The sequence below is a fragment of the Seriola aureovittata genome, chromosome 22 (genome assembly GCF_021018895.1).
Source record: "Seriola aureovittata isolate HTS-2021-v1 ecotype China chromosome 22, ASM2101889v1, whole genome shotgun sequence".
In the NCBI taxonomy this organism is placed as follows: Eukaryota; Metazoa; Chordata; class Actinopteri; order Carangiformes; family Carangidae; genus Seriola; species Seriola aureovittata.
Window position 1 is genome coordinate 11657541 of NC_079385.1, and position 14196 is coordinate 11671736.

Consider the following 14196-nt stretch of genomic DNA (forward strand, 5'->3'; position numbering starts at 1 on the left):
AGCTATTATAATATTCATAAATAGAACCCAGACACATATCATAGAGATACAGCATGCTAAAATGAGGAAACAGCCCTGAAATAGAACGATATAGGCCTACTCACATGTCCTCACATGGATCAAGATGGCGCGGAATCCTCGTCTGACTCGGTCGTCTGAATCCGGTCGTTTCCGTCGTCCTCGCAGCTGAAACTGTCTTCCAGTAACTTACTAGCAGCTTTTTTCAGTCTGTATCATTTCTGTGACACGATAAATGTCTTTTAGAACTCAAACTTCATGATTTGTGTGTCTCTCCAACCCCATTCGTCCACGCTCTTCTTTGAAAACAGCCTGCTAACTTCCGTGTGTTCGTGTCACGTGTCTACGTATTGGTCAGCTGACATCTGCGTCATCATGGCTGCGCAGAGGAGCGTAGATTTATCTGTTTTTAAATTATTTAGCTAAAGCAAACCGCTAATTTTTGAGATTTTTTTTTTTTTTTTTTTATAAATAGGGCATGTAGACAAGCAATTTTGATGAACGTTTGAAATTACAAGTTTAAATTCTGTTACATTTTCTGACGGAACCGTATTTTATATATGTTTACTTCAAGGACCATCGGAAAGTTGAAAATCCGACGATTTGTTCAGTCGTTACAGCTCCTGGCTATGATAAGTGCTTTATTTTTGGCGATTCTCGAATAAAAACTGGTTTTTCGATTCCGGCCGCGAGATCCCGTGAACGGGACTTGGGGTTCAAGGCGTTTTGGAGGAAATACTACTCACAACAACACCACTGATACCCATTTTGTTAAAAATTTCTAAATTTACTATACCTTTAATTATATATTTTAAAAAGGCCTGCATTATTTTTGCATTATATAAGACTGAGCTGCCTAGTTGTAAAAAGTAAATTTGTCTCAGCAAATACTGCTCAAGTTCTTTGTTGTACCTGGTGTTTATATTAAATAAATACTTTGTTGTAACAAATGTAATGGACAAGGAAGCTCTTTCTGTAATGGTTTAGGGTTGTGCACATATTAACCACTAACAGCACAAAATGACAGATCAAAAAACCTTTTTATTAGAACAATACAGCAGATATAAAGGTCTATTGCAATCAAACACTCCCATCAGAACGGAACGTGTGCTTCAACAGACAATATGCGCTCCCCAAGAGAAATAAATTAATATAAACAGAAACAGAAAATTGGAAAAAGAAAAGAAAAACAGAAGATGAATATTTTTTTCTTCTTCTTCTTCAAAGCAAAGTGTGATGCAAAGAGGAGATGCAGATCATTCAAATAATAATTGAACTTGCTGATGGGAAACTCGCAAAAGTACAGTTTACGACAAGCTAAGAATAGAAGTGTTTCCATTGTGCCTGTGCAAGATTTTGGTATTTTCAGAAAAACGTATACAAGATCACCTTGTATTAACTTCAGAGTACAGTCTCATTAACAATATGAGGCTATTCATGTGTAGTATTTGTGGTGCCTCTTTGAGAATATTGTCAGATTTTTTCAGGAAATGTCATGTTTTGTTTTTTGCTATTTTTAGGGTGAGAGAGACTCTGGTACTCTGGGCCTCTCTGTTCTCATCACATATCATCATGTTTGATGAGAACAGAGAGGCCCAGATCTGGCTGATATAAACGGATGAGAACAACAAAAAAAAAAAGATCAAAGAGAAAAGAAAAAAAAAAAAAGCAAAATTAAAGCTTGCCATAATAATAATAATAATAATACCAAAAACAGCAGTGGATAAATTAAAATACAATCCAGGCAGAAAGAAAAACACGTTTTCAGACAGAGAATCCTTTTTCTGTGTGGAGGTGAATCTTATCAAGTGCCACAGAGGAGGAGGACTACATTGAACTGCATCTGTACTGTATTAATACTGCAGATTTACAGTACCAAAATGACATACATGACTCTGGAGCCTTGTTTATAAAAATGTCTTAAAGTTATCCTTGTGTTTTAAGGAGTCATTTAAGTGCATGTCATAAAAAAGAATAAACTTATCGGTGGCATAGAAATTAGTTTTATCGTTAGATATATAAGACGATTTACAGTAAGAAGATAAATGAAAATGGCTACATATCAAGATGACTTATGTTTCATCATTTTGACTTTATATTTGGTTTCAAGCACACATGAGAAGGTTTCATTAATGAGGCCCCAGGTCTGATTTGAGATCAATGCTCCGACTCTGTGATGCTTGAAAAACACAAGGCCGCAGGTTCAACAAAAGAGTGAATTAAAAACAAAAAACAAAAAACAAAAAACTGAGTAGAGGACAGTCGTTATGTCCATATATTTCCAGGTTTTTAGGTCAGAAAAGTGACTGAGTTGTCACTTCCCACCTGCACTGGTGACAAAATACAAGCAAGTCTTGTTTGATAAGATTCAGGTGTTGTGCCTTAAATTTCCTCTTCACCTCTACCTCTCATCCTTGCATAAACAGACTTAATGAAATTGTTTGAAGCGCTTCCCTCCAATCACAGAAACTATTACTCGCTCCACTGCACCTCACTGCTAGAACAAGTGTAGGTATAACACCTCTTCTCCTCATCTGTAATTGATTTATCATATTACATATTTATTTATTCTTGCCATTATAACACTTTTTTTTGTTCTTTTTTCATATACATTTCATACAAATCTATAACCCAAAATTTAGAAATCTTATTTACATGGAAAAGGGTTCTTTTTTTTTTACTTTTAAAAGTGACTATTAACCCCACACCCACCCCAACATCTCCCCCCGCAACCTTAACAATCATGGAAGAAATCCAAAGACATTTTCCACTCAATTCTTTTTCTTTTTTTCATATTTGAATGCTCTAAAATGTGACTTGGAAAATGGCATTCAGCAAAAAACACCCCAAAATGTCTTTTTTTTTTTTTTGAAAGCCATAATTATGCTTCCTCTTCAAATCAAACCATTAAATGTCAGAACTCAACTCAGAAGAAAATGTAGAATTACTTGAAGGGAGGTTTTGATTGGCTCACCCCCTCCCAAACAAACACAGATACTTCCTGGAAAGAGTAGAGTCTCAAAAATCATTTTATAAAACACGCCATCTTGGAAGTGGTTTTATAGTCAAAGCAACAGAGCCAGAGGAGGTGAGGATGGACAGACAGAGACAGACAGACACAAAGATAACAAAAACCCTCCTCAATCAGTCTTAATAGCGCCCCCTGGGAGGCCATCCTGTGGATTACGCACACAAGCACACACTGGACAAGCCACATCGGCCTTCAGTTTAGGGGAGAGAGCGTGTGTGCATGTCTTAGGTTTGTGTATGTTTGAGGAGCGTGTGTGTGTGTGTGTGTGTGTGTGTGTGTGTGTGTGTGTGTGTGTGTGTGTGTGTGCATATTATTAGAACCAGTGCCTCCCCGCAAAATGTGTGTCAGTGAATGAGTGAGTCAGTTAAAGGGTGCCGTCCTCAGCGCAGCCCGCTCCCGCCGTGTAGCGAAACTCCTGTAGGTTGGATACACCGTGGAAATGAACAAAAGCCCCGGCAACAACCAAGATGTGGAACAACTGGTGGGAGTGGAACTATGGAGGAGAAAGAAAGAAAGAGGGAAAAAGAGAAGATTAAATGTGTGTGAAAGAGAAACAGAGCGACATAAATGGCCTCTGTCTAGTCAGTGCATGTGTGTTTCTTAAACTCACCCAGATGTCACACTTGCCAGGGAAGAACCTCTCAGGGATACGAGCGGCGTACAGACAGGCTCCGGTGATGTAGAGCGTCGCCATGAGCAGCAACCAGCCCATCTGACCCATGGTGGTCGCTTTGATCAGACCCTCGCTGATGACAAAGTGTAGGGTGGGAACCACGCCGCTCAGACCCAAACCCACAAACACTCCTACACAGAGAAGACAGGGTGAATACATGAGAACCAACAATGCTGGTGAGAGCGGCGAGAGAGAACCAAGACAGTAACGTTTGGGACCAGAAAACCAAAACAATGAGCTGAAAGCTGCAGCACACACAGTTATTCAATCCATGAATTATATAAAACATTGATTAGAGAACCTTTAAAGAACAAAATACTACACTATCTCACTCTACCTGCTCTGACTCCTCTGTACTGCGGTGTGGCGAAGAAGTCGCACTGGGAGACGGTGATGGCGGCAAGCCCCAGTATACACACCACTATCAGGTAGATGAAGCAAGGCTGAGGGGAGCAGTAGAAGGAGTAGTACAACCAGGGGACGAATGAGCCCATGATCAGGAAGGCGATCCCACTGTAGTCCAGCCTAGAGGAAAACACAGAATCACCATGAATTTTCTACTCAAGTGTCATGAGCACTATGTCATGAGGAATGAGGCTTCATACTCTGTCGAGTTTACAGCGTGTGTGTCTTACTTGGAGAAGACTCTGGAGACGCCCTCAGAGTGGCAGTAGACTGTGTGGAAGAGCCAGGAGAAGGAGAGGCAGAGGATGGCTCCCAGGAAAAACATCCCGATCACAACCTTCTCCTGGACGGGAGCCACGAACGACATGTTGGGCCTGAACATGTACATGAGACCCAGACAGAGGAAAAACAAACATCCTGCAGAGAGAGAGAGACAGAGCGAGAGATGGAGATGGGAGGAGAGAAATTATATTAACCAAGATAAACAACTGTTTCTGTCGCTCCACACTGCACATCCATTTTTTATGTGTTTATGTTTTATCAAATCAATTCACAAGTTCTCACTCAAACCACAGCAACATTTAGAGGTAGTAGCTCCTTTACACCACTAGGTGGGAGCAGAGGGAAATAAATATCCACAAAAAGTTGTTTTCAAGACCAGAGACAACTACAAAGAGCAAATTTGGCTTAAATAAGAGAATTGAAGAGGAGCATTTCCAAACGGGACAGAAAAACACATGTCCTACTTATTCCAAGGAGCTCAACAAAAACAACTTTATTTTCTTACATAAACCACTTCAGTTCAGCTTTCATCACAACAGTGCTTAAAGCAGCTACTTAGCCTGGTGTTGCTGCATGACATTGTAATATTGTACACATGGATTTGTTACCTAATGGGACCTGGTTAAAAACATGAAGATTAGCTAAAGGATAAAACAAGAGTGAGTGCAGTAACATATTACAGAGAAACAAAAAACTAATTCTTGTCACTTTAAATGTCCCAGTCCTGACTGTCATGTGGTGAGTGTGTGTGCACATGTGTGTGTTCACTCTTGTAAATTTTTTTAAGCTTGTTGCAGTTCATATTAATGGGTTTAGGTTAGGAAAGCATTTGTGTTTGGATAAGTGCTACGGATGTGTGCATGTGTCCTACCTAGCAGGTGTGTCCAGATGTTTCCCGTCTCTGTGTGGATTCTGAAGATGCTCTTGAAGCAAGCGCGAAACGAAGGCATGGGTGGCCTGTGGCCATGAAGCAGGAAGTCGTTGTCCTTGAGCCAATCAGGGAGCACGTCATGAGGTATGACGCGCCACCGGCCTTCCCACACCTGATTGGTTAATAAAGGACACAGACAGAAACACCATATTGAAGTTTGGAATAGGAGGTAATAAAAAAAAAGACTCACAATTGAATCTAAATGTCCTCAATGAGAAACAGTGGGTTGTTTATTAAATGTCCTTGACACTGAGTGGTTGTGCATAAGAGTAGAGTACAGTATGTGATCACGAGAGTGTGTAGTGTAGGTGTCAGTGTCAAATGAGCAGCAAGGGGTCAGGCGATGTAAATAAATAAAGTGAAGGCAATATGGCAGACACCCCTGACAGAGAGAAGAGAGAGAGAGAACTCTTTCACAGTTTCTCTCCCGAGTGATTAATTCCCCTAATTTACAACCTGCTGGTTGCAATTTCAGAAGCCTCTCAGCGTGTGTCCGTGTTTATCTGTGTGTGTGTGTGTGTGTGTGTGTGTGTGTGTGTGTGTGTGTGTGTGTATGTGTGTGAATATCAGTCCAAGCTGGGATCAAATGAGTCCACATTTCAGCAGTGTCCTCTTAGGAGCAGCCCCTCTAACTCTTCATGCCTGCCTCATTTATCATTTTCATCTCAAAATAATAATAAAACAGTTGATTAAGAAACTCCTACAGGACATAAACTGGCTTCTCTTTCCACTTTCAAACTACTGGTTGAATCCTGCTCTGTATTTTGAATGTTAAAACTAAACACGTGTGACACTGCCAGAGGTCAAGTACAACTTGAAAAAAATAAAATGAAAAATTGCTAAACCTGAGCATGTGGAATAGCTATTCATTGTTATTTTATGGTTTTATTGGTTTCTTTTACTATGTGGTTTTATTGAGTGCTGTTGTTTGAAAACTGCCTCTGTAAAACAAACATCGCTCTCGGGAAGATTCACTAATTTAGTGGGAGGAGGAATTAAAGGTGTACTGCTCTGAAGCATCTGTTCACTTAAAGAGAACGACTCGGGGGGAATATTTAATACAAAGGGGTGAACCAATTCAGCATTCACTAATATTCATCCCTGCACCTGTATGTGGTCAATACCTTGTGAACAAACTCCTCCATCCTCTCCATGGCATGGTGAGCCTGCAGTAATGGAGTCATCCCCATGAAACCTTCATCGCTGCTCCTCTCATCCTCTTCCCAGTCTTTCTCCTCTCCTCCTTCTCTTCCTCTGTCATCCTCTTCATTTATTCTTCTCTCCTCTTCGCACTCAGGGACACTCTGAAAAGAAAACAGACATATTGTTATGACAGAGGGATTTTAAAGGAATGGCTGTTTTCTGACATGTAGGACATTTTCTAAGAGCAAAGTAATAGTCCGAATTTTAGTTCCTTGGGGCATTTCAGATTTGTTGAATTAAGTGAAATGTGACTGGGAGACAGAGGGGGTGACCTTCAGTTTGACCCTGCAGGGGACAGGGATGCCCATTTCAGACATGTGCAACATTTAATTGATCTCAGCTTACATAATACTCCTCTCACATGCAAATGAAATTTAACATGACAACAGAACTTCCTCGAAGATTCATCATCGATCATTTTGCATTACCGGCTACTGACCAGTGAAATCTGACCAACACACAATGAGTCTTTAAGATAATAAGTCAACACAGACTTTTTAATTTGATCATTAATAAGAATTTTGTTGATGTCCCAGGGAAGAAATTTGTCTTAGCCTGCAACTACACCTTTTAAATTGACATTGAGCATTAAGCTTGATCAGTTCAGCATCATGTCACATTGTCCCTTTGACTGTGATACACTGTGACCACACAAAAAATATCTTAAAACAGTGTAGGTACATACTGTCTACTTCTGACTTCCTGTAATCAGTTTAATATATATTAATTCATTCATTAATATGGGTGACTTTCCCTTCTCAAATTGTATGTATTAAAAAAAACTTGACAGGATGAACCTAAATAACGATAATAATGATTATAGAAAGTCTTTGTCTTTGATGGTGTCTGTTTGTTTTTGAATCTTTTTTTATCATATTAGGGGCTGTTCAGATGAAGCATCTAAAAACACGTCGAAAACGTGCCGCTCTCATGCTGTTGTCCAAAGCGCTTGGGAGGTTGTGCAACTGTTGCTCCTGCTGTTACTAAGAGACCAAAACCTTTAAACTGGATGTGTCCTTGGAAAAAAAAGGATGAAGAAAGTGCTTAGGATCTGATTGGTTAATTCTTGTCACATGACCTGCGGTGCACTTGCTTCATTCGCAAAAGTTGAAATTTTTCCATCTCTATGCACCGCACACAGATGTGAGTGCGCTTGGTGTGTGTCTTCATTGAAAATAGTGAATTTTTGCGCCGAAAAGACCCTACGTCTGAGTGGCCCCACATGACTCATGACTTTGTTCTGGTTTGGACTCCAATGTTCAGAAGCACCATCTTAAAAAATCTATACAAAAATGAGCAAGTAAAAAAGTAAATGTTGAAATTTGCTTTACTTAAAAGGAGCAGAAGGGAGGTTGCATACTACTAATCACAACACTGACTGGTTTGATTTGGGCATCTGGTCCAACTGCACACCAACCAAATCAGCTTATTAGAATTATAACAAGCAAAAGAAAACAGATCATTTTTCATCAGTCAGATGAAGACAGTCTATGTGTCTAATCTTCTATTTATAAACAGACGATTAGACAGACAGTGTGAATTCAATCTAACACAAAGCTGTCACAGCTGTGAAACCGGGGACAGAATTAATATGGCTAGCGCTTTGTGATAAATACACAGTCATTCATCATAACTGACACACACAAACAAAAAGTCACACACAGACCCACATGCAGAGTCGAACACACACTGACACACTAAAAACAGTGGTGTTTTGTGTGGATTCAGGTGGACAACATTGATAAGGTTTAGCGGCATATCTGCATTAAAACCTGCAGGAAAACATATGCATATATTTTTATTTCTCTAATGCCAAAACAGACACACAATCTCCTTCACACACACGCCACGTTTCTCTGAAAGGAAGTGATTATAAAAGATGTGCCTCCTGCTCCTTTTATTACTCCAGAAGAGGAGGAGGGTGATGAAGAAAAGAGAGACATGAGTGAGAAAATTAGAGAAAGGCAGTGAGACGGAGATAGACAAGAGAACTGCAGAAAGAGAGAGAGAGAGAGAGAGAGAGAAAGAGATGTCCTGTTGTATATATAATGCATGACTAACCCATTTCCCACCAGCAAAATACACTCCAACTGCATCGTCCCTGCTTGTGTGTGTGTGTGTGTGTGTGTGTGTGTGTGTGTGTGTGTGTGTGTGTGTGTGTGTGTGTGTGTCAACAAATATAGTAAGTTAAGTAAATTTGTGTTCGGATTATCCACAAATATTAAGAGATGTTAAAGATTTGAGTGTCTAGGTGTCTATAGTGCTAGGAAACTGTAGGAAACTGACCATATGCTCTCTCTTTGTGTGTGTGTGTGTGTGTGTGTGTGTGTGTGTATGTGTGTGTGTGTGTGTGTGTGTGTGTTGACCATTCGGTGTCCTCTATTGACAGTTACTTTCAGGTTCCTAAAGTCTGTGTTTTCTAGTCTTACATCTACCTGCATTCTGTGTGTGTGTGTGCCTGTGTGTGTGTGTGTGTGCGCTCAATCATGCATGAGGTCAAATCTCAGTCTGCTGCTGTGTATTGTAAGGACACACACACACACACACATAACTTTCCATCACACCTGAAGGCGTGCAACTGTAACACCACATTCTCATAAATCCAATGTGTTTCAAAGCCGAGATAAAGGTGAAGACTGACATCAATTGTGTGCGTGTGTGTGTGTGTGTGTGTGTGTGTGTGTGTGTGTGTGTGTGTGTGTCTGTGGCTAAGTGTATACTATGTGAGCAGAGGGTATCTGGGTGACTGCCAAGTAGTCACGTGTGCTCTGCGGTCTTTGTGTGTGTGTCAGTAATAGCCTCTCATGTGTGTCCATGCGTGCATGTGATGTAGGGGTAGGCTTCAATCCAGATGCTGCCTGTCTTGCTGTGGATTGTGAGGTTATTCTTGACGGGTGTGAATAACTGCGTGTATGTGTATGTGTGTGTGTGTGTGTGTGTGTGTGTGTGTGTGTGTGTGTGTGTGTGTGTGTGTGTGTGTGTGTGTAAGGGACAACAGGGTGTCCTCTAAGTGTACTCAATATGCCATCACTAAACTGGTGCCTCCTGACTAGCCACCACATGCACTTTCACATTCATACCTGCAGAAATGATACTGGGCCCAATGAAGCATGATGATACACACCATACACACTGCTATGGTTAACACTTACAATATGAAGATAAGGAGAAAGAGGCAGAGATGAATGGGAAGCATTTGGCCTACAACCTGCATGTTTAGTTGATTTATGATCAGCCACCTTCTCACTAGAAACCCCTTTTTACTAAAGTACTACAACTGTTAGGCTACTGTATGGGAACAGTGTGTTTTGTTATGTCAGGTTTGTGAGAAAAGTGTATGTGCATATATCAAAATTAGTCATTTTTATCTCTGAACTAGTCTAGATGAGCGATAATGTTATCACATGACCTGTCCTTGGCATGGAAAGGTTGTTAAAGTATGTGGCGATCAGAAAATAATCATTACTTTATCATGAGAAAGTAAAAAGTAAAAACATTTACACTATCGTGAATTTTACTTCATAAAAACATAAATAATATTGGTATGTTGTTATTAATAATATTGTTATGTTAATGTATGATGCATTTCCAAGTGTCAAGTCCACAGGGACTTAAAAAACAGCAAAAGAAAAAAGATGCCGTGGTGAAACGCATCTTGTCTTAGACAAAGACATTGTTTCTTGCATATCAAATTATATTGCAAACAAAAAACCCCTGTCCCAAGCTCTACTAATAAAATCCCTTTCCAAAATGCATCTCAATTATTTTTTATAATATTGTTAGGTATTAAATTTCAAATGTTAGGTTACCGACTGAACGGACAGAGGTAAAGGTCAGAGATGAGCCTCCAGGCAGTAGATGTGACAAATATTTCTGGGTCCTCGTTAAAATTCTCACACACTAACAGCCACTTGGCAGGTACCATCATTCTGAGGACCTGCTTCAATTTCAAAACACATTCTCACTGCCCGAAGAAAATCCTGCATCTGCAAAGAGAACCAAGGTTTTCACAGGAGCGACAACATGTAGTTAATAAAAAACTCTGAAAACACTTGGTAAATTCTGCCACAGAGTGACTTCCTGTCTTTGATCTCCAGAATACTGAAGCTTAGTATTGCTGTTGTGTGTCTCCTAGTTCATAATTGACTGACTTTATGCCAGATGAAATACAGAAGATTGAGCTGTAAAGAGGAAGCTGTTGGTGTTTTTACACATCGACAGGAAAATATAGTGAAAAATGACCAGCTGCCAGCTTGAGAAAAGCAGTAGAAACTGCTCTCTTCTCCTGTGAAACATCTGTTCAGTTGCACTAAATTCAATCCAGACTGTGAAAGCCGCAGTATTGAGGTTTAGTAGCAGGTGATGCAGAGGGTTTGGCTGTCAACTGCTCAGCTGAAGTTGTTGTAAATCAGATTTAATAACATCTCGGAGAGGAGATTCAGACACCAGGAGTACTGTAGGAGTCAAATAGGTTAAGGTTCTTGGAAATCTGGGCTATCTCTAACACACTAACGTGCTTACAGGCACACACACATACACACTCTTTGGGTGATCGCAGTATGTCAGCCACACGTGACTCAACTTCAGCTGCTCTCCAACAAGTCATTATGGCAGAGGTGATGGAGTCAAATTTCGCTCTCTGTGGAAGTATGTGTGAGATCCCATCCCTCTGGGAAGCATCCAGCTCTGAAAATTCACTTTATAGCAGCTCATCATGTTTGACTAAAACAGTCCGGGGGTCAGCATAGGTTGGCTGGCCGTTTGTCTGACACACAGCCACAGTCGCACGTGTTGGGAAATCGTCATCTCAGCTGTTGTCATACTTGAATTGAGCACTGCTCCCATTTTTCTAGGAAAAGTTTCCCTGGGAAATGCATGAGTGAGGAACCTTTACAAGTCCAGATATTAAAACTAACAGACTTGATAACAAGTTCAACACATTAAAAGTGCAGCTAGTCTATTATGAATGTGAACACTTGGCTTTAGGGGTGTTAAAAGCAATTTTACTTGGCATACTTAACATCACACCTTAACCTGTTATGACTGTTATACTTGTTATGGTTGACTGACAATAAGGAGCGAATAAACAGCTGTTTGGTCCATTAAATGTCAGTGAAAACTCACAGTTTTACAGAGCTGACTAATTTAAGTTGCTCATTTTATCTGACCAACAGTCAGTCAAAACCAAAGAATAAGTAACGATTTAGTAACAAAAAAGACTAAAAGCAAAGCTAAAAAAGACGTAAATGATTAACTATCTAAGTTTATGCCGAATGTTTTGTGTCAATCAACTTATTGATTGGTTTGTGTATATCTTACTGTATGTGTACAGCCATAGTACAGTGTGTGTCTGACAAATAACGTTAAATAACCACATCAGTGTGCAACAAGCTCACCCTAATGATCAATAACACAATGAGGTGACTTATTTTAATCAATCTCTCTTTTCACAAAAAATAAAAGGTAATTCATTTTTCATTTTCATCTTTAGGTGGAAATGTAGAGGTAGAGGATGGGGATGTTGTTTTTCTTTCAAGGAATAAAAATAATCACACAGTACAGGATGTAACTATAACAGCACAGAGACTTCCAACACTTTTCATACAATCACGAGCTAAGCAGCTAGGCTTGAATGATATACAGACATGAACACAGGAGGAAATCTCTCGAGACACACTCTGCTCACGATTAAATGAGGCAGTTTTTCTTAAAAGCCCCTAAAGACCAATCTCCTCCTCTGTCTCACACACATACACAAAAAACATATACCCTGCTCCCCTCAGACTGATTAGCCACTCTGTATGTAGACCTGGCTAATGACTATCACCTGGCTAATGGCTGTTCAAATGCACTCACACCTGAGACACTTTGTTTGTGTGCGTGTGTTTTGAGAAACCTCTGCTCTAATTACTTCTGCTGAGGTTAGTAGAAGATAAGTTTGAGGAGGAAGTGAGGAGGAGATGTTCTCCCTCACACAGCGAAACATGGAACAAAGTTAAACAAAGTCACATGCTTGCAGTTTGATATGGGGTGGGATACAGGGTACAGCTGCCAGCCAATACGAATACAGCTGAAACTCTTTAGACCAATAACAAGAGAGCCTGAATGTAACTGACCAAAGAGGGACGAGCTTACCCTTGTACACTGTAACCCCTGTGCAGCACAGACGGAGCGATTCAACATGTGACTCACACGTGCACAATGCTCTCTTGGGATGATAACAATTTGGAAAATACGCCAAGACCCTCAAAAACAGACAGCATGTTCCAAACAAACACACACACACACACGCACACATGAGCCTGACTCTGACTCTAAAAAACAAGACACTGTGCTCAGGCAAACTGCTCCCTCTGTTCTTGCCCATGACCATGAGGAGGGCATGAAAAATCTGCATTAGCACGGTAACAAAGTAACACAGATTTTTATCAAACTGTTAACAGTTGGAGGGCTCAAATGAAGGATCTTTGCTTTTTTTCAAGCAACTTCAAAGCTGTTTTTGCTTTTTTTTTGCCTCACTGGATAGGAAAATGAACATCAAACTGGGGCTAGGTATCACCTTGAGCCTTGGGACATTTTAAAAGTCCATGGAACACGAATTATCATTAAAACTCAACCAGGCTCCGCCATGTTACCTCAGATTACTTTTCTCCTACTATCTCCGACTGAATCCAAGTAAACTAAACTATCCCTTATTGATTTCCTTTATAACATCTATACAAAGAACAAAGGAGTTTGATACAGATAAAGGGAAGCAGATGTGTTCCAAATTCACTTTCTTGCCAAGAGTGAGATGAAAAGATTGATACCACTCTCATATGAGGCTACAGCCAGCACTGAGTTAGCTTAACCTAGCATAAAGACTGTAAACAGGAGGAAACAGCTAGCCTGATTCTGTCCAAGGGTAACGAAACCCACCTACCAGCACACGTTATATCTTGCAAAAATTTGCACATGACCCCCGTAAAACAGTGAGTTGTTGTTATTAGACAAATGTAGGTAGGCTGCTGGCTCCAGCTACGTATTTCTGAACATTTATGAGAGTGGTATCGATGCTCTCAAGTGATTTTCAGCAAGAAAGCAAATAAATATATTTCAAAAAATGTAAAACTGTTCCTATAAGATGTGGTTTATGCAACTGTAGGTTCAACTCAATAACTGGAATATGTCCATGATATTTTGGACATTCAGATGTATTAGCCTACACCATGAACCATTTTTCAGTTTACTCCTCAAAGACGAAGACAATAATTGTTTTGCATTTTGTTACTGAATGCATTATAGACTTACATTTGTTCCTTTCAGTGTCTGTATGGTTTAATGCTAAAATAACTGAATGACTGCGATTGTGGATGGCAGACACAATAAGAGGAAGTGAAACTGAATGTCACATCCCCTATCCACAGACTGGGTGTTGATGCATGAAAGCAATAAAAACCTTTGGCACAAAGAAAGGATGTGCAGGGGACTTTAATGTCCAAAATCTTAGGCATTGTTCACAGGTATTTGTTCAGTTTTTGGTATTTCCCTTGTTTTGTTGTTTGTGGTCAAAGTGTGTGCGTGCCTGTGTGTTATAAAATTCCACAGGCTGACAATATCCTCTTCTCATTCCTCTGAATGCACATTACATGTCTGTTTCAGAGTTTGAGGTTA

At 40.0% G+C, this 14196-nt stretch overlaps 1 protein-coding gene across 1 annotated transcript in view; it reads right to left on the reverse strand.

The window, feature by feature from the left end:
* Positions 1-1041: 1041 nt before the first annotated feature.
* adipor2 (adiponectin receptor 2) overlaps positions 1042-14196 on the reverse strand; it is a 30104-nt gene continuing 16949 nt past the window's right edge. The window contains exons 4-9 of the mRNA XM_056368014.1: positions 6465-6644; positions 5281-5452; positions 4358-4544; positions 4060-4247; positions 3660-3853; positions 1042-3542 (exon numbers count right to left, since the gene is read on the reverse strand). Coding sequence (XP_056223989.1) covers positions 3414-3542; positions 3660-3853; positions 4060-4247; positions 4358-4544; positions 5281-5452; positions 6465-6644 — 1050 coding nt within the window. The 3' untranslated portion in view covers positions 1042-3413. The remainder of the gene's footprint in view (positions 3543-3659; positions 3854-4059; positions 4248-4357; positions 4545-5280; positions 5453-6464; positions 6645-14196) is intronic.